At 37.4% G+C, this 18,956-nt stretch overlaps 1 protein-coding gene across 6 annotated transcripts in view; it reads left to right on the top strand.

Annotated features, from left to right (window-relative positions):
- The window catches only part of LOC139959327 (zinc finger ZZ-type and EF-hand domain-containing protein 1-like), an 84,501-nt gene that overhangs the window by 61,391 nt on the left and 4,154 nt on the right, over positions 1-18,956 (top strand). For all 6 annotated transcript variants that reach the window (XM_071956807.1, XM_071956806.1, XM_071956805.1 and 3 more), the window contains 19 exons: positions 63-234; positions 385-516; positions 1,050-1,161; positions 2,104-2,177; positions 2,694-2,798; positions 3,608-4,045; positions 4,987-5,087; positions 6,543-6,680; positions 7,731-7,803; positions 9,143-9,238; positions 9,689-9,865; positions 10,344-10,487; positions 11,407-11,575; positions 12,663-12,750; positions 13,543-13,599; positions 14,560-14,676; positions 15,654-15,858; positions 16,284-16,355; positions 17,521-17,615. In XM_071956807.1, the coding sequence (XP_071812908.1) occupies positions 63-234; positions 385-516; positions 1,050-1,161; positions 2,104-2,177; positions 2,694-2,798; positions 3,608-4,045; positions 4,987-5,087; positions 6,543-6,680; positions 7,731-7,803; positions 9,143-9,238; positions 9,689-9,865; positions 10,344-10,487; positions 11,407-11,575; positions 12,663-12,750; positions 13,543-13,599; positions 14,560-14,676; positions 15,654-15,858; positions 16,284-16,355; positions 17,521-17,615 (2,565 nt within the window). The remainder of the gene's footprint in view (positions 1-62; positions 235-384; positions 517-1,049; positions 1,162-2,103; positions 2,178-2,693; positions 2,799-3,607; positions 4,046-4,986; positions 5,088-6,542; positions 6,681-7,730; positions 7,804-9,142; positions 9,239-9,688; positions 9,866-10,343; positions 10,488-11,406; positions 11,576-12,662; positions 12,751-13,542; positions 13,600-14,559; positions 14,677-15,653; positions 15,859-16,283; positions 16,356-17,520; positions 17,616-18,956) is intronic.

Here is an 18,956-nt window from a genome sequence, read left to right as displayed (position 1 = left end):
AGCTGTTCAAAGATTCTAAGTCTCTGTTGTTTTTCTTGTTTCATCCTCTGTTGTCTGCATAGATGTCATTTAGAGTGGGCTGCACTACTTCCACACCTGTTAATGCAGTTGTCTACAAGACCAGCTTGGCAGGCGCCGGTCGCTGAGGTCCTCAACAGTAGTTTCAGTCGGCTGCCTGATCATTGTCAGCTTCCCACCATATTCACCTTGTTCACAGTTGCTGGTTTTCCTGAGGTAAAACTCTTTTTTTTAAAGGTATTTTCTCCAATTTTATCAAACTAATTAATGCAGAATTGTCCTTTCTTAAAGAACCCTGAAAGAATTATATGAGAAATGCTCAAAAATATTTTATAAACTTTACTTCTTCTTCTTTTGGCATTGCAGGTATTTGGTCATGGCAGCCAAGCGGTCTACCATGATGGTAACCATGACGATAATGATGTCATGGTTTTGAAACACTTTCTACAGAATGGTCAGGTCTACATTGTTGATGGTAAAACGAGGAAGGCAAAACATGTGAGATAATACCGCAGTGTTACATACGTAGACAATGTTTTGTTTAAAAGTAGTAAAATTCCCAGAAATAAGATTTTAATCAAATTGCATAAAGGAGGAAGATTTTTCTCTGGCTAGAAACACCCCTTCTTTTCTTGCTGGGCTATATCGAATGAAAGTGAAGGTTAATCTCTGGTAAGGTTTCCAATGTAATGTAGCTTCTGATTGGCTCCATCGCCTTCCCCCATCCCCCCCTCCCACCCCCACCGTCAAAAGAGAAATGGCTATATTGGGATGTCCTCCAACTAAGAGCACTGGACTTGTAATCCTCAGGTAATTGGTTCAAAACCAAATTATATGCAAAAAGTCCTTTGCTTAATTAAAATATCTTATGTTGTTTGGTTTTTTCCTTTGCTTACAGTGGGGAGTATGCTCCATGTATAAAGAAGTATTTATCTAAATTGTCGTAATCTGCTTCTCACCTTTATATTGTCGCTGTTTTAGTTTACGTTCCCTATATTATCGATTTCTATTCTTCTTCTTCTTCTTCTTAGGTCACAGAGGATCACCTTGACCTGAAGGGCATCGATAGTCAACCTTTGAACTCTGACCAGCTCGTGACCTTTCTCAGCATCTCGTCGCAAGTTATGGCCAAACTCGAAGAGGGTGGGTAATCGTTTTATCATCGCCTAAGAAAATAGAAACCTCAGTTTATACAATATTTGCTACAATATGACATATCATAAAATATGACATATAAAATATGACATATCATAAAATATGACATATCATAAATTGACATATCATAAATTGACATATCATATGACATATCATAAATTGCTAAAATATGACATACAATATGACATTTCATGCTAAAATATGACATATCAGTAGACAATTCAGGAAGCACTCCGGGATAAAGTTTTAATATTCACAGAAGGAAATGCTTGATAGTAACTCCAAGAGATTTTAAGCATTTAATCTTCAACACGGATTACAATACTCTTTTATCACAAAGACTACTTGCAATTTCACATTTTGTAACAATTCATTTTTCATCACTATTCAGAAAGAAAGAAAAAGAGTAGATTATTATATTCTACAGACAATAGCTTTTCAAACTCAGTGTTTCATTTGGCAACTTACAAACATAACGGACATCACATTTTATATTCAAACAATAATCCGTTCGCTGAAAGGTTTCCGGTATAGCGCCCCAATTATAAGTTTACAAAAGGTCTAATGGTCTTGACAGTGCAACTTATTCCTAGACTTAAGCCAAGTCGAAATGTTACTATGAGATGAAAAATTCCATGAAGAATGGCTGTATAATGCTTGTTGATGTTGGAAATTGTGTGACCATTAATTGACATCCTAGCATATTTGGAGCCAGCATTGGTGACCTTTTATTAGCTGTGCTTGGATTCATGATGAGTTGCTGCATAAATATTACACATACTTAACGGAATATTGTCGTAGTTTTAATGTAAAATAAGGATTTTTAAAGTTTTAATGAATTTTATAGTTCAAGTGGTAACAGATGATGATTCAATATGAATATGAGAGGAAAATGTCTTTGATTTTTCTTTCTTTCTCTCTTTCTATCAGGTACAGAGACTTTGAGTGTGGAGACATTATGGGCTCTTTACTTAGTTCTGAAGACATTATATGCTAACTTCAAGGTATCGTTGAAGCAGTTGAAATTTACATATGTCTTCTAAACTGGATATATTTTATTGTAGATAGGATACCTATAAATGGGGAGTATAAGACATTGTGTTGAGCAGTATATAAATATATATATCTTTTTAAAAAAAAAATCGGGGGAGATGTTTAGCCTTCCACAAAGTCCTTAATTTCTCTGTCCTTGTTATTCTAGTCAGAAAAATAGGTGCCTTCCAACTTCTGCCATCATTTTGCCTTCTTTTATCTTTCCGATATATATTATACTTTACAACTTTGAATAAAAATACTTGGTTTCCAGAGAAACTGTAGTTCTTGTGAGACAATTGGATATGCATACTTGCACCATTAGTGTAACAAGTGTAGCAGCTTAGGCCCACAGACTAATGTGGTAAATTCATGTTGCACGGTTGCTATGGTATATCAGATAAATTATCCTATGAATTGTAAGGCATCTCATGTGAAGGGATTAATTTTGGTCTATTCTAACGTTCATTTCTCGTTTTTTCTTCCAGCCTCACTTTTTTGAACATATACAAGACAACTTCCTACCTTTACTGTCTCACCTTGCAAATTCTCAAACCGGTCTGAGTCGTCATTGGCTGTTAAAAGATTTGGAGGTAACTTTGTTAACCTGTTCTTAAATGGAAAGTGTAAAGAAATATAGCTGTCCACAAAAACTCATCTATATTGATCTTTTGGTGGAGGGGGAGGGCCGGGGGGGAATAGGGAGGGAATACCTGCAGCTTTTGAAATGATTATTAGGAAGTGGTTTAATAATGACCTTTCACATATAGGTGGCAGATAAATATTGTTGTAAACAAAATAAAGAACTAATGAGATAGTGATTCACTTTAATGGTTAAGAGCATTGTGGTCAAGTGGTTATGGCAGTGGACTTGTGATCTAAGGTCTGCAGGTTCGAGTCCTGGCCAGATCATTACGTTGTGTTCAATGCTCTCTATCTCCATTGCCTCACTTCACCAAGGTGTATCAATGGGGGTAACTTGTATATATAGTTGCATGGGCTGGTTTTGGCTGCAACCTATTGGGAAGTCCCCCAGGGGACATGTAGATGTGGTACACTGTAATTGTAGTGCCCCAGGGGGGGTTGTTTGAATTATGCTCACTTTCGATTTGTTGGTGTGACAAGTTAATAATGACCAGGGGTTAAGTTGTAAAGTCACGTGTGGAGCATTGGCCTCAAACCCAAGACTTTAAACCTTTAACTTTTTAAATTTTTGAACATGACATGCAAAATTTCAAGGTCCAAAGAAAAGCAGTAACATCATTAAGTTAATGAAGCAGAGAGTCGATTGGTTTAGTGCAAATGAATGTCTTTCAACCCTCAAAAGATTAGACTCCATCTGCCTGACTACAAACCTCCATCTTTTGAATCCCTTCATATATACCTCTTCTTCCCACCCTAGGTGCTATCCATTCAACTCTACACCAGCAACAGGAACGACTCCATCGTGCAACCTCTCTTCGACGTCACCGCCGACTTCCAGGTCCGCAGCCACCAGTCCAGCAAGCCTCCCAAGACCCTGGAGGACATCATCAACGACGCCAAGGCCTCCATCTCGGGGTGCAGCAGCAGCGCCAGCGAGACCAGCAGCAGTGGCAGCAGCAGCGTGTGTGAGGACAGCGACGACCTCTTGGTTCCTCCCGGACTCTCCGAGAGACCCACCAGTACCTTCTCCGAGGAGAGCGACGCCTCCGAGTACCATTCCTTCATCTCCGATCAGAACGAGATGAGCAAGATGATGACGAACATCAACAAGTCGTCTTCGGTGACCAAGGTCACCAGCGCCGCTAACAAGGATCCCTTGGCCGGCCTCGGCGAAGAGGCCAAGACCGCAATTCAGGTTAGAAATCGTTCAGATTCCCGGGAATGTCATCAGAGAATTTAAGGAATTTAAAAAAAAAACTTTTTTTTAAAATATTTTTCATTTTCATTTTATTCTGCTCCTGTTCATTATACCATTTATCCACACCTGTCGCGGGTCCCATACTGGTGCTCGTATGTTAGCATAGTTGTACGTACTTGTACTTAATAATAATAATAATGTAGATTTATATAGTACCACTCCTGGAAACGAGTAATTGCCCATGGCGCTTCACAAAGTGGAAAGCATCAACACTGAAATGCACAACAGAAAAAATAGTCTTCAGTAAACTCTTAAAACTTGCATTCATGGATTAATGTACTTAAAGTTAAAGGGAAAAAGTTTTACAGTCTTATATCGAGACAAGACCTGTTCACTTGATTTGTTTTTTATTTTATAACAGTTAACACCCTGGGTCATTGGCAACTTGACACACACACACATATGTTTGTGTACAATTCAAAACAGTTTCTCCTGGGGCAGTACAGAGTGTTTCAGTATGAAAATTCCTGGCTTAATTTTTAATACATATCATTCACATGATTCGGTCCATATAGACTTGACAAGAATACAAGATCATTAACCCCACACATAAAATCTGTCCAAAAATTGACAGGAGAATCCATACTTTGTCTTTTGTGAAATAAACTACACTAATAGGGAAAAAGAATACCCGTTTGTGATGCAGTGACATTTTGATTGTATGAAAAGGTTACTATGGTGAATTTTGACAAGACGTTTGGTTTATAGTTTATGTATTTTATCTCATGTTTGTAATAGAAGGCAGCCTGAAGGTTAATTAAGGCGATGGGTAAACATGCTCGAAATGTACCGTTTCCAATATCATTAATAATGTATAAAGAGGTACATTTTAAGCTAAGCGAAGTTGTTTTTCTTTTCTCTGCCTGGTTTTCTCACAGAGTTGCCATGAGGCATTCAATGCCTCCCTGCCCGTCCTTCGTGCTCTCTACGAGGTCAGTGGCTGTAACGTGGATAACTTTATCCAGAAAGCTTCAAACTGGTAAGGCATTCAGAACTAAGGAACTAATTCATGTGGGTAACAGAGCAAGTTTTTGGCTCAATTGGCATAGCCAATGGAGCTGTGTCATGGCCAAATGTATATCTATCTGTCTGTTTGTCTGTCAATATCAGTTCATAACATGGGCTGCTCACAGACAGTTTGCTTGATTCTGAAGAAAGTTGCCCAAGTTGTGGCCAATGTTAACAGCTTCATGAATTTATACTCAAATTTGAAGGTCAAAGGTGGTTTTAGGTCATGACAGGCCCAAACATGAAATCCTATAAGATGCTTCTCCTAGGGTGGTTCTTCTGATCTGGATGAAAATTGGTGGCAGTGGGTGGCTGGTGATGAGGCACAGAAGATGTGCAAGGATAATAGGTTATAATTGACTGAATTGTGAAGTTTTTAAAACAAATATCTTCTTCGTAATGGTATTAATCTAATTTTGACTTTTACAGTTGGTAACAATCATCAGTTGTTAAATTTACATAAAGTATACAGGAATATTAGGTCAAAGGTCAGATGAAGTTATTAGCTGCCAATGAGAAGGAAGTTTCAAATGTGTATATCTCCTATATGTATGCTGAGATTCTCTGCTACCTTGGTTTAATCAATTCTGTCTGTGAAGTCTTGTCAGTGCAGAGCTAAGCCAAAGTCTTCCAAAGGTTTCTTTTCCAAGGCATGGTACCGACGTTACTGACAAGCTTGTAATTTGCAATGGGACAGTTTTGTGACAAAGCATGAGTAACTCAGAGTGATTTTTCAAACACACTCTTTGGTGTTTGAAACATGAAAGGTTGTACATGCCACTTTGCAAAAGTACAACATCGCAGGTGTTCTAGTAATCCTGAAACCATTCTTCAATGCCTTGAGATGCCAGGCTAGGAATTAAACATGTGTGAAGTGTAGCATCGAGTGGTTGTGTAGTGATAAATTGGTGAGGTGTTTGATGATCGCAGTGGGTGTTTTGTTGGGTTTAACAGAGTTTGAGTGAACTCATATTTTCACAGTATTTTCCTTTCTTCTGTCTCTTGATATTATTTTGCAATTTACAAAGGTTTTTACCAAAGAGTTTTATACCAAAGAGTATCTGTCTCAACAGGTGCAAGTTTCAGTAATAAATAAACGTTTATGCAGTTGTAGGGTTTGCAGGCTGCCAGCAAATGCAAAAGAAGGGTTTTGATTAGCATCATTACTAGTATCCTGTTGGCAGGTCGTATTGTAGAATTTGTTTGCTTAAAAGGAACTACTTTTTTGGTAACCCCAAGTGTGGGTTCAATGTGTATTATTGGAATAAGCTCGGTATTTTGATTTTCAATAAATGCCGTTGTTAAAGGTTGTGTGCAGTGGTTGTAGTAGACAGGCGAATACTGCCCTCATTTGATAATACATTCAATCTATCCTACACATCCTTCCCACTAAATGAACATGTGTTTGCCGCCCTCTCCATTACAGTTTCGATGGCAATGCTCTGAATGTCGGCGATGACGTTCTAATCCTGTCAAAATGTTGGGAGCCACCGGCGCAACCCAGAGAGGAACAGGGAGAAGATTCCGAAAGTGGGACAGAGAACGTCAAACCAGCATTAACAAGGTAAAGTATTAGGTGCTCCTATGTGAAATGCAGATGATTTTCCTAATGTCTTTTTGGTCGTAAGGAATGTTTTTTGATATCCTGGAAATCATGTAAAACTTTCATAAAGAGGGTGCTGAGATTTGGATTCTGGCAGCATCTTCTTCAAAGCCAAACTGAAACGGAAAGAAGACTAACTGATTTAAAAATTAACAACTATATCTGGCAATTCAAGAATGAGTAGGGTATAATTGGAAAGTCGATATCCTGTGAGATGTAATTATTAAACTTGTTTGGAAATCTGTCTCCCTCGCTTTAACACAAGGTAGCTCCATAACAATCAGTGTCCTTATGAATGTTTTGTACTAAAATCTAATACCCAATTGACCGTGTTCATATTCATGTGTTTGTTTTTAATTCCCTGTCTTTGAATAATCTCTGGCAATGTGAGCATATGAGATCGTTAGTAGTTTGATCTGTTCTGTTTCACAAGAATCCTAATTAAACAAAACTGTTAGTAAAGTGCTTATCCACTAGAGAGACTGTGTAAGAGAATGTGTGAAAGTATGTTGGCCTGACGTTTCGATCCTAGCAGGATCTTCTTCAGAGGCTAAATGACAAATAACGTACAGTAACAGAAGGGACAAAAACAAGCACAGAATACAGACAGGTTAATGAGCAGGGTGAACACAAAAGAGATAGATGTAAGGGGATTAGTAGACAAGGGATGGAGAGAAGAAAGAAACCAACAGGGGAAGAGGAGAGGAAGGAGAATTTCTCTGTTTCTACTGTTACCTGTCATTCAGCCTCACAAGAATCCTGACACTATTCTAGATAAAACCTTCTTTGTGATCAGCTGGTCACTGTTCAGATGTGAGAGATGTGGGGTTGAGGGTAATATTAGTCTTCAAGAGAGAGTTTGGTTTTCAGTGCACAGGCTTGATCTCGGATGGTGTATCTTAAATTCATATCATTTATCATTGAATCATAGATTGACATGCAGAGATCATTTGTGCAATAGACATGTAAATCATCAAGTTTAATTGTAATGTCTTCCTTATCTTTTCCCAGGCGGATAGCTTTACCGGAACCAACACAGTTGATGACTTCACTTATATCACACAGTAAACAGGAGATGAAGGAGGTCAGAAAAACAGCAATCTTCACAACAATAGCTAAATTCTATCTTTAGCTATAGCTTTAGCTTTAGCTATAGCTATAGCTGTAGCTATATATATAGCTATGTAAATTATAGCATATATATATCATATATATATTATAGCATATATATATTATAGCTATGTATATTATAGCAATAGCTATACCTTTAGCTACTGCAACTATAGCTAAATTCTATATTCTATCTATTCTTCTTCACAATTGTAGCTAAATTCTATCTTGCAATATTTGTCTGAAATATATTTCAGATTCAGGAGACATAATAACAGCAAAGTATACATGAAGTATTTTAATAACCACATTTGGCCATGATTAGAAAATAAACACAATCACCAAACCTCTGTCTGAAAGTAAAATAGAATTTATGGTCCTTATGTGGTCGGCATGGGGTTTTAATAACTGGGTTAAAGTGCGATGAGGGGCTGACTGTGAAATAAATTTTTAAGTGATCCAAACAATGGTGCATTTGGTACTTGGGCAAAACTAACACCTTTCATGACCAAAATAAAATAAAACTGTTAGCAAACTGCTTATCCACTAGAGAGCCTGTGTAAGAGAATGTGTGAAAGTATGTTGGCCTGACGTTTCAATCCTAGCAGGATCTTCTTCAGAGGCTAAATGACAAATAACGTACAGTAACAGTGCCTTCATGCATTGGACCTACAGTAGCAGCATGTATTGATAATGCGAAAAGTGGAAGAGGGGTGGATTGGGGCATAAATTGGTACTGTTTTAGTGCTTCAACAATGGCTAGGTACCTTGACACAACTGGCGCATTTGGCACTTTGGGCAAAACTAACAGCTTTAACGAACATGAGGAAATTAACCCCTTTGGCATCTCAACCATTGGAACTAGTGGCGAACCGGTTCCTAATCAATGTTAAAGCCGGTAGCACGGACTGTCCCTGTGTGTGGTCCTAGATCACCGAGGCTTGTGATTGGCTGTACCGGCATAAAATGGTCCACAGCTAGAGTTTACCAAAAATCAAGGGTTGGATATATTTCTCAAGTGATAGAGCATAAAGACTTAATTCCATGACTTTCTGAAGAAGGTTTTTGATACTTTTCCCCTATTCAAGTTTTCTGCTTTATGTTTTTTTTTTTTTACTTTTTTTCCATGAAATATGGAGTTGAGTAAAATGCTGAAGAAACACACCATTTTTATTGACAAAAAGGACTTTTTTACCTTCTTATTTACCCTTCAAAAATAATAAATTTTGCTATTTGATAAGTGCCAGGGAAGATGTGAATAATCGTGTGTCTTTGGTTTTTTTTTTCCTTTTTTCTTTTGTTTCTTTTGACAGAGGTTTAAGAAGCACCAAAGGGAGAAGAGTAAAGACCTCCTCATCAAAGAATTAGAAAAACATGGCAAAGTAGGAACCAGAGATTTTCTGTATAAGGTGAGTTCATACTGAGTTCATACTGTGTTCATACTGAGATCAATTTCATGTAATAAGAATTTAAGTTGAGTTACTTCATGATCTTATCAAGTCGCTTTTTTTTTGAAGTTCAAACAATAAATAGTGACATGACCCAAGTTTCTATCGGGGGTGGAAGTAAAGGAGGGGACTATGTAGTTTTGGCTTAATTAATTATGTAAATGGAATTGAACATTCACAGGAATCTTGTTAGAACTATTTTCATTATTTGAAATGGCCATAATCATGACATCTCTTTATCTTTTTATTTGACAAAATTCTCGACAAAAAACAAAAAACAAAAAAAGACTTCGAAATGTAAACTAAGCTAACACATCTTTATCTTTATTTAATTAATACGAATGATAGATTGGTGGACTTACTTAAGTCTAAACTGTAAAGTTAATGATTTTCATTCCATTTTCTTCACAGATCAATCATGTGCTAAGTATCATGTATGCAAGAAACCTCCTAGTTTCACTACTTGCTGATTGGCCAGAGGCTGGTCACATGACCATCAGCAAAAATCTCGGTTGCCAGGAAACGAATCAATTGATGAACGTGTTGGATTTGTTACAGAGAACAGCTGATGAAGACGTTTATAGGAAGGTGGGTGATCTGCATTGATAGAGGGAGAGAGTGGTGTGGGATAGGGGGTTTGTGAGATTGGAAGAGGGGCTGGGATAGGGAGATTGGCTGGGGGAACAGAGTATATAGGGATATGGGATCGAGAGATTCAGAGAGAGGGATTGGGAGAGGGGATAGTGACATTGGAAGAAGGGATAGGGGATCTAGGGAGAGGATAGAGAGGTTTGAAGAGGGGGTTTGGGATAGGGGCTTTGAGGAGTTTTGGAGGGATTATAGGTGATTTGGGAAATGGGATAGAGAGATTAGGAGAGGGATGAGGAAGTTTGAAGAGCGTTGTAGTGAGGGTTCTCAGAGAGGCGTATTTGGGAGGGTAAAGTGTTAGCTATACACAGTACCTCCAGACACTGTTCCACTGTTAATGTATCTATTGCTGTGTAGCTGTTTATCTATGATAGTATTTCTTTCTATTTTCCTGATTCTGCTTTCTCATATAATTTAGATCATCGGTGTGGTAGTTAAACACTGTAGCAGTGATGTCCTGAACCAGCTGTGCCAGTCCGCCTGTTCATTTATGCAAGAGATGGCGCTACAGCCCAGAACGGTAGAATCCAAGCACAACTATGACAACGACACTAAAATAGAGGTAATGGGAACAGAATGCATAGTGTGCATAGTGTAATGCATGGCAGATGATCTTATTGTTATTTTGGCATAATAATCAAGTGAAGGCGTTATGAGAGTTTCTGTCGACAATCGTTAGTTCCCCGGTTCAAATCCTCGCCGAAAATCAGATTCTCTTGACCTATTTCAAAATTGCTACTTTGCATTGAGTTGTTGTTGTTGAGTTGAAATTTCCGTGGATATGGTATTTCTGGTTTGCGAATTGCGAAGTCATGTTTAGTCCTGTTATTTCAATGGTTTCAAACAACTTTGTTCACCAAAGCTGCACTGCAGCGATGATGAATTGATAGGTGCCTCCACCTCCCTCTGTATTTTAGAGAATGCTGTGGTACACATGGATGGGGAGGTTAATTGGCGGACCCCGGTGCAGGAACAGGCTGGACAATTACAAATACCTGTCTCATAATCCTATGAACAGTCACCAAAAAGAGAAGGCTTGATATGAGAAGGTGTTTTATCCAAGATTATCCCTTGGATTAGGTTTCAAATGAGCTTCCTAACTCTTGCAAGATAGTAAACTAAATTGTTAATTAATCAGGTCAGTCTTTTTGCAACGTGTCCTGTTGAGTCCAATATTTTTGAAAATTATTTGTAGGATTTGATGAGGATGTTGGTTGACTCTGAGGGTTGCACTTTGTATTGGATACCCTATCATGTGACTTCATATGTAATAACTCAGTTTCGTTCAGTTAAGGAAGAAATACAAGCAATATAGTACCTTTCTTTGAAAACCCCAACTAGTTTATGCCAGAGTTCCATTCATTTTGGGACAACATTAATGGATATGTTTTGAGATGCATTCAATTTTTGTTGATGGTTCAGTGTGGGTCGGACTCTTCAAGATAATTTTCGGCTTCATTATCGTTTTTCGTTTTCATCAGGGTACGGTCACTCTGAGTGGTGCCAGGTATCTCCTCATCAAGTTTGACGAGCGTTGCTGTACCGAGGACTGCTGCGACATTCTCACCATCGCATCAGACAACAAGTACAAACATAACGTCAGGACTTTCAGCGGTAGTAGCGGAAACTGGATCAATTTTGATATACCAGGTAATCACCCTCAAAGTATCGATGGTTGTAGGTCTGTCATAACTATACTCTGCATCACTGTGTGAAAGTCACTGTGTGAAAAGACACTGTGTGAAAAGACACTGTGTGAAAAGACACTGTGTGAAAAGACACTGTGTGTAAAGACACTGTGTGAAAAGACACTGTGTGAAAAGACACTATGTGAAAAGACACTGCGTTGAAAGACACTGTATGAAGAGACACTTTGTGAAAAAGACACTGTGTGGAAAGACACTGTGAAAAGACACTGTGTGAAAAGACACTGAGTGAAAAGACACCATGTGAAAAGACACTGTGTGAAAAGACACTTAGTGAGAAGACACTGTGTGAAAAGCCACTGTGTGGAAAGACACTGTGTGAAAGACACTGTATGGAAAGACACTGTGTGGATGTGGAAAGCTGCAGCAGCTGCAAGACCTCCCTGCAGTAAAGCTGAGTCAGTAATCAAACAATCGAGATTCCCGACAGAACAAGCAGTGCCTATTGTTTGAAACTGAATAGCGCAATGTCCCATGCAGCCTAGCTGCTGAATGCTGCAGCCTCTTTAGCGTCCTACGTTTGACACTGTGCCTTACAAGACTTTGCTTATTGTCAGCAATAAGCTCATTAGCCTCGTTAGTGAATGGCAATGAAGACCTAAGTTACTTTTGAAAATCTCTAGCAATTTTTAGCGTACTAAAAGTTGGAGCCAATACTGAGATACCCGTAAACAACCTTTGTGAGACTGGCAAGAATTAACCATGTTATAATTTCTTTTCAGATATATTTGATAGGGAGGAAATTGTAGGCATAAGCAGTACTTGAAAACACTTCTGCGTTGATCTTAACTGACCTTAGATGGCTATCTGTATTTCCCCTACATATTCCAGAAAGCCGAGACTTGATATAGTTCATTTCGGTCAGACCAAAAAATCCTGCTTCAATTTGCCTGGTGAAATATCAACACTGTTTGTTGGAATTGCTATATATTTAGAGTTTGTTACAAAGCATTCTTACATTCCCCTAGTATCCTGTCCTTTTTAATAGTTCCAATTAACAAATGCTTCTTTAATTTCATTGTTTTCTTTAGGGGACACTCTTTACTACAAATTTGTGTCTGATTTCAATAACAATGACTGGGGTTTCAAGTTTACAGTCATAGGTAACCACGTCGGACGGTAAGTCCATTTGAAAGAGTTTTTTTTTATTTATTTGGGATCATGCTGTGTTGATGCTCAATAGCAGTGCCATGATATTACATATAGCTGGGATATATTAGGTGAAGTGTATAAATGTCAGATTAAATTTGCTTTTGGTAAATCTTTAACATCACCCTCCGCTAAGGTCACTTCCCACTCCTTGCTCCGGCTATGCTACAGGACTTGCTCTGATTGCATATATACACATATATTGCATCATGCAGTCAGAAACAGCATGTTAATAGGCTGATAAAGGAAAACATTAGTTGAAAATATGGCATTCTCTCAACGGGAATTGCATTTACTCTTCTCGCTCACCCAGTGTGTTAACCATTTTTATTCAGCTTCGTAATTTACCAAGGAAAACCGAACAGAAAAGTAATTGTGACCTCAGGACCACTTTTGGTAGTCCCTTTGACCGCAGGACCACTAACAGTCCTTATCAAAGATTTTAGCTTCCACTTTCAAACATGATATCCTGCAATTCTCTAACAGCTTCTACAGTTTGTTTGGCATTGGTATCATACTTCCCTTCAACGCTTTATTTTCCTTCAACAGGTCTATTTAACTTAGAGTTAGGAATAACTTGACTGAAGTAGTAGAGAAAAGAACTAGAATGTTTGCCATGCTTGCATTTCAATGTCATATTATATAATGTCATTGATATTTATTGTTTTGTTATTTGGTGTGTTCAGGTTTGTTGCTATTACTATATCTGTTCTATTTTTTGGTTTCTCACCTCTCGACTCATTTCTCTTCCAATTCTTGAAGGTTTGAAACAGGGTTTGTTCTGTTGGATAGTGTGCTACAGTGCTCTGGTCTTGTAAGGTAAGTAGGACATATAACAGGCCACAAAAAAACTGAATTTTTTGAAAATGTTGAAAGTAAGAGATAGCTGGCCTGGAGATTGTAAGCAAGTTTCAAATGACTTGTGTGACCTTGAATTTCACAGTTTCAGTATAAATGCGTATTCACTGCAGTAGTTCATAAGACAACAATGTAGCCGGTAATTAGCTGAATGAAAGAAAGTCAAATGGATAATTATTGTGAGGTTAGACAATGAATATGCATGTTGCTGCCAAGCAGGTGTGACCATTATACCACTCTGCTGTTGTACCATAAGAATCTGCCGGGTCACGGCACGTATCAGGTTATTTATAATATTTATCTTTATGGCTTGAGACACATGTCCATTTGAACTCATTTCAAAAAGAGTATGATTGGAATTAAGTCAAGTCACAGAAGCTAGGGATCTCAAGTGGAATCGAATCACCATAAGTTGAGGTCAAATCAAGTCTTGTGACCAATCAGAGACTTCAGTCAACTGGAGTTTATGACGTGCAAATTAATTATTTAAATTAATTATTTAAATTAAAATAATAAAAACTAATTATTTTAGAGTAACCACCTTCCCTTCACGCCATCCAAATAGCCCTCACTTCGTAGCATGTTTAAAACATCGCGGAAATTTCCAAAAGTATTTTCCGAGGTCTACTACCTGCATATCTCTCTCCCCTCCCCCACCAGCCTCCCTCCCTCCCCACCCCTATCCCCTCCCCCCAGCTGATACCATATATTGAGCAAATATATCTGGACAATGAAAGTGCTCAGTGATGTAAATAATTCATTGAAGTAGGGTCAAGAGTATAACTTTGATCACAGCTGACCCATATTTTAGAGGTTCTTGAATATTTGGCTGCAAATTCTAAATTTTAATTCAACTGTTTCTAGTTACATATTGTAAGAAGTTGCCGTTTATCAATGTTTTTACCCTTTGTTTTACCTCAGCTCTATATCACTGCCTACACTGTGGGCCAGTCTGATAGAAGTTTGTAACAAACAAGTCGGCCATCCTAGGTTAAAATCCATCAGACTTCTTCTACGGATTCTCCAGTACATCTCAAGGTTGGTTTTATGTGTTATATCAACCGTGTCTTGTACAGAGTTCAGTTATTCTTTCAAAATAATCAAGAGAAATGCAATAAAAAATCTTTGGGGGGGTGGTGGGGGGGCCTCGATAAGCCTATGGAAACGTGTATGTTTCATCGTTATTTTAATCACATGCACCAGCAAGTTGGATATTTTCAACGTTTATCTTCAGTATTTGAAGATGAAACTAGACTGGGTAGGCTAATTCAATACATTATGTTGGAATTTTAGAAACAGTCTGCATCAATATTTTCATCAAGAATGATGCAAACGCTGCATGCTTTTTAGCCTTGTTATGCATTCAATCTTGAAGGTCTAATGGAATCTGGTTTCTGTTAGTATTGTGTAGTAAATAATCGCACAATTATGGGGATGTAATGTTTGCCCAAATTGTTGCCTATTCGCAGACAGGGAGTGTACAAAACAGTCCAAAACTTCAAATAAACCTTTCCTTTTTCATAGCTGTACATTAGGTACTCATTCTATGCAATCACCATGCCTAGCACCGTTATGTAATGTCTGTCGCAGATTTCAACACTCCATGTCCCTCCTGCTCTCTCTCAAGTAATGTTTTCAGTAGAAGAGCAAGATTTTCGAAAGAACACATTGAACAAAATATCCAGGAGTCATCAATTGCTCAACTGATATTGAAATCCTTGATTGTGTCCAGGGAAAGTCGTACACTATATAGGCTATATTAGTATGTATATACATCTGTATGTTTTTTTTTCAATATTATGATGAGGTCAAGGCAGTTTGCTCGCTAATGTGTTTCTGTGTGACAGTTACTCTTGCTTTACAAACAAGAGGGACCAAAAACAGTGTACCCAAACCGTTCTCTATCCTGTGTACAACAATGTCAATGTGTGCAAGTTATTCGCAGGCAGCATATCAACAATTTTGATCAATTTTATGATAACCTACTCAAAACTGTTCTGGTATTTATTCTACAGTGAGGGTAACACATCCTGCCATAGTGATGTAGAAACCAAGGACGATGCAAGTCTAGGAGTGGACCTCACCCTCTTAAAACCTCTCTGGTTCCTCTTGAACCAGATGAACAACAATCTCTCGGAAGACTCCACAACGTGCCAAAGTATTCATGCTGCGCATAGCGCCCTCACTGAGTTGTTTTTCTTTGTCGAAAATCTTGTCAAGGTTAGAAAATCCTGTCTTTTTTTTTCCTTCATTGTTTTGTCTCGTTTTTATATCAAAAGTTTGATTGTACCGTTTGTGTTCATAAATATGAGGCATTGGTTGCAGTGCCGTGCACCCTTTCTTCATAACTATCGGTAGTATTTAAACCTCTTGCACCTGGTCTTGTATCGTTAGCAACCATGTCAGTAGATATGTGCATTGACAGATAGGAGACCATGAAGAAGTTACCATATAGTATTTGTGATAAATGGCATTACTTTTTTTCTTCCTGTTCTTTTCTAACATATTAACTTGAATTTTAATATATTGAGAAAGCTTTGAAAGTTATATATGTTTTGTAAAATAAGTATTACCCTTATTTTTCAATCCATTAATTGGGCATGTTATTAACGTTTCACTTGCTTTATTTATTTTTGGCTTCACAGTCCAAGAATCTAGTGGAAAGTTACATCTTAGCTCTGGTCGATGAGGAGGAGATTAAAGCAAGTGTCAGGCAGGTCAGTGTTGTGAATATATATGCATGTCTTTCGAGGGAAGGAGGTGTTGGGGGAGGGAGAACAGCCCAAGGCCAGAGCCCAAATAGGGGACTTTGGAAATATAGGATAAAGGGTTATACATTTGTCTTTTATAATCCATGTCAGGCCCCAAAATAAATTTACAATTCAAATTATGCAAATTTTATGATTCTGAAGTGAAATTTGGTGAATTTAAATAACTCTTGTAAGGAATAAATAGCACTTTGGTTTTTCTCGCTCTCTGCCCTTTTTTTGTAAATGAAGTTACTCAGAAGTTCAGAAGAGGGCTGAATTTTCATTTCACTCATTTGGATGCCATTGAAGATGAAAGAATTTTGTCTAATAAAATTTTATTAACCATCTTCACCACCTTATTGTTTTGATAATTGATAATTTCCTTCTACGTCTGATTTGAGTCAGCTACCCACATGTTTGCTACTAGAAAAGTGTACAAAAGCTTTCGAAATTAAATTTCACTTGAAGTGCTTCCACAAAGTTCTAAACATGTGCTCAAGATAAATAGGTTTGGTTTCAGCAGTAGAAACATTGGGTGATTCACTGTGAAGAAAGATTAAAATATCACAATGGATTTTCATCACCTTTAGTATTGATATGAAATAACAATTACCTTTGTGATCTATGTTCACATGGTAACATCATCATGGTAACCAAGACAATGGATTTGACAGGAGATGCATTTTTTTCAGCACAGTATCATGTTGCTATACTTCAGGAACTTTCCTAATCTCTGCAGAGACGACTCATGCATTTTCCCCCAAAAATTAGATTGCAAAACTATTAGTGTAATTAATCTGCATACACCCTATTTAGCAGAAACTCTAGCCATGTCAGGTATCACAATCTGGTCGTTCTTTTCCTATGGTTCGTGCAGTGTACCACAAGTTTCTCTTGAGAAATTTGTTAAACTTTTTACCACTCTCTCACCCTCTTTCAAATGCTCTTTCAAATGCTTCTACCAGTGTTTGGGTGGGTTTTTTTATGGGTTTTTTGGTTTTGCAGTGGGTCCAGGCCTCAGCCTGGTTTCCTCTAAGCTGTTCACCAACATACCAAGTGAAGGGGTTCTTAAGTAATATATCTCTCACAGTCTTAATTATCATACATATATCTCCTATCCGTCTGTTTGCAGGGATTGTGCAATGTAGCTGCGATTGGTTCTGCAATCGGTGTACCAAACAAAGCAAGTTTACTTCTCGAAAAAGAAGAAAAAACTGCAACTCCAAGGTAGGACACGATTTCTTTTCATTTTGGTTATTTTTGGCATGCAAAGTTAGAAAAAACAAACAAACACAAACTCTTAATACATTTAAAAACAGACTATATCTCTGGCTGTTCTACTATCTAACTGTCTAAAAGGAAATGTTAAAATGAGAAATTCATGGTTTCGTTTTGCTTGAAGAATGACGCATGAACATTGCTAAACGTGTCAAGCAAGAATAGATTTGCCTGTTTCCTTCTGTAAACAATTTGCCTGTTTGTGTATTGTTGGTATAGTGTTATCATGTATAATTTATGTATCTGTGTTGATAAGTATGGCTTAGTTTATCTGTATGTAATCTTCTATTGAAGATGTGATGTGTGTATTGTAGGTGTTGTATCTGTAGCATGTTGTAGCTGTGTGTTATAAGTATATGTGGTATATACATATCTGTACATTGTACATAACTATGTGTTGTAAGAGCCTTTTGTTGCACCTTTGGTGTACTGTACCTATCTGTACATTGTACCTTTTCAAGCTTGTGGTTGCAATCTGTGTATTGTATAAAAATATATCTGTGTTGTGGTAATTTATGTGTGTTTTATGAAGTTGCTGTGTGTTTTCTTTATTATTTAGTTAAACAGGGTATAATAATTTCTCAATTATCACATCGCAAGATGCTATAGAATATGGATAAATTGCTATACAAGTGCTAAGAAGTATATAGCAGGGTTTTGTACACAGGAACCACAGTATTAAGAATGACAAACTTCAGAGCCATTAAAACTACTACACTTAATTTTTAACTTTAAATTATACCCTACTAGTAGTTATGCATGTGGTGACTTATGTGTTTATAATGTATGTATGTGACTTATGTGTTTATAATGTATGTATGTGACTTATGTGTTTTTAATGCAGGTTTGTAACTTATGTGTTTATAATGTATGTATGTGACTTATGTGTTTATCATGTATGTATGTAACTTATGTGTTTATAATGTATGTATGTGACTTATGTGTTTATAATGTATGTATGTAACTTATGTGTTCATGATGTATGTATGAGACTTTCTGTGTGTATGTATGTGACTTATGTGTTTATAATGTATGTATGTAACTTATGTGTTTTTAATGTATGTATGTAACTTATGTGTTTATAAAGTATGTATGTGAGTTAGGTGTTCATGATGTATGTGACTTATGTGTTTGTAATGTATGTATTTGTTACAGACTTGTACTGAGTCTGTATTGATACTTTGTTTTCTGGTATAGTTGCCTTTACTTGAACTCGGACTCATGGATTTGTACTCAGACTGATATTCTACTATATATATCTACTCATTGTATTTCATACTGTTGTACTAG

This window comes from Apostichopus japonicus, chromosome 19 (genome assembly GCF_037975245.1).
Source record: "Apostichopus japonicus isolate 1M-3 chromosome 19, ASM3797524v1, whole genome shotgun sequence".
Taxonomy (NCBI): Eukaryota; Metazoa; Echinodermata; class Holothuroidea; order Aspidochirotida; family Stichopodidae; genus Apostichopus; species Apostichopus japonicus.
This window is presented reverse-complemented; position numbering and strand designations above follow the sequence as displayed.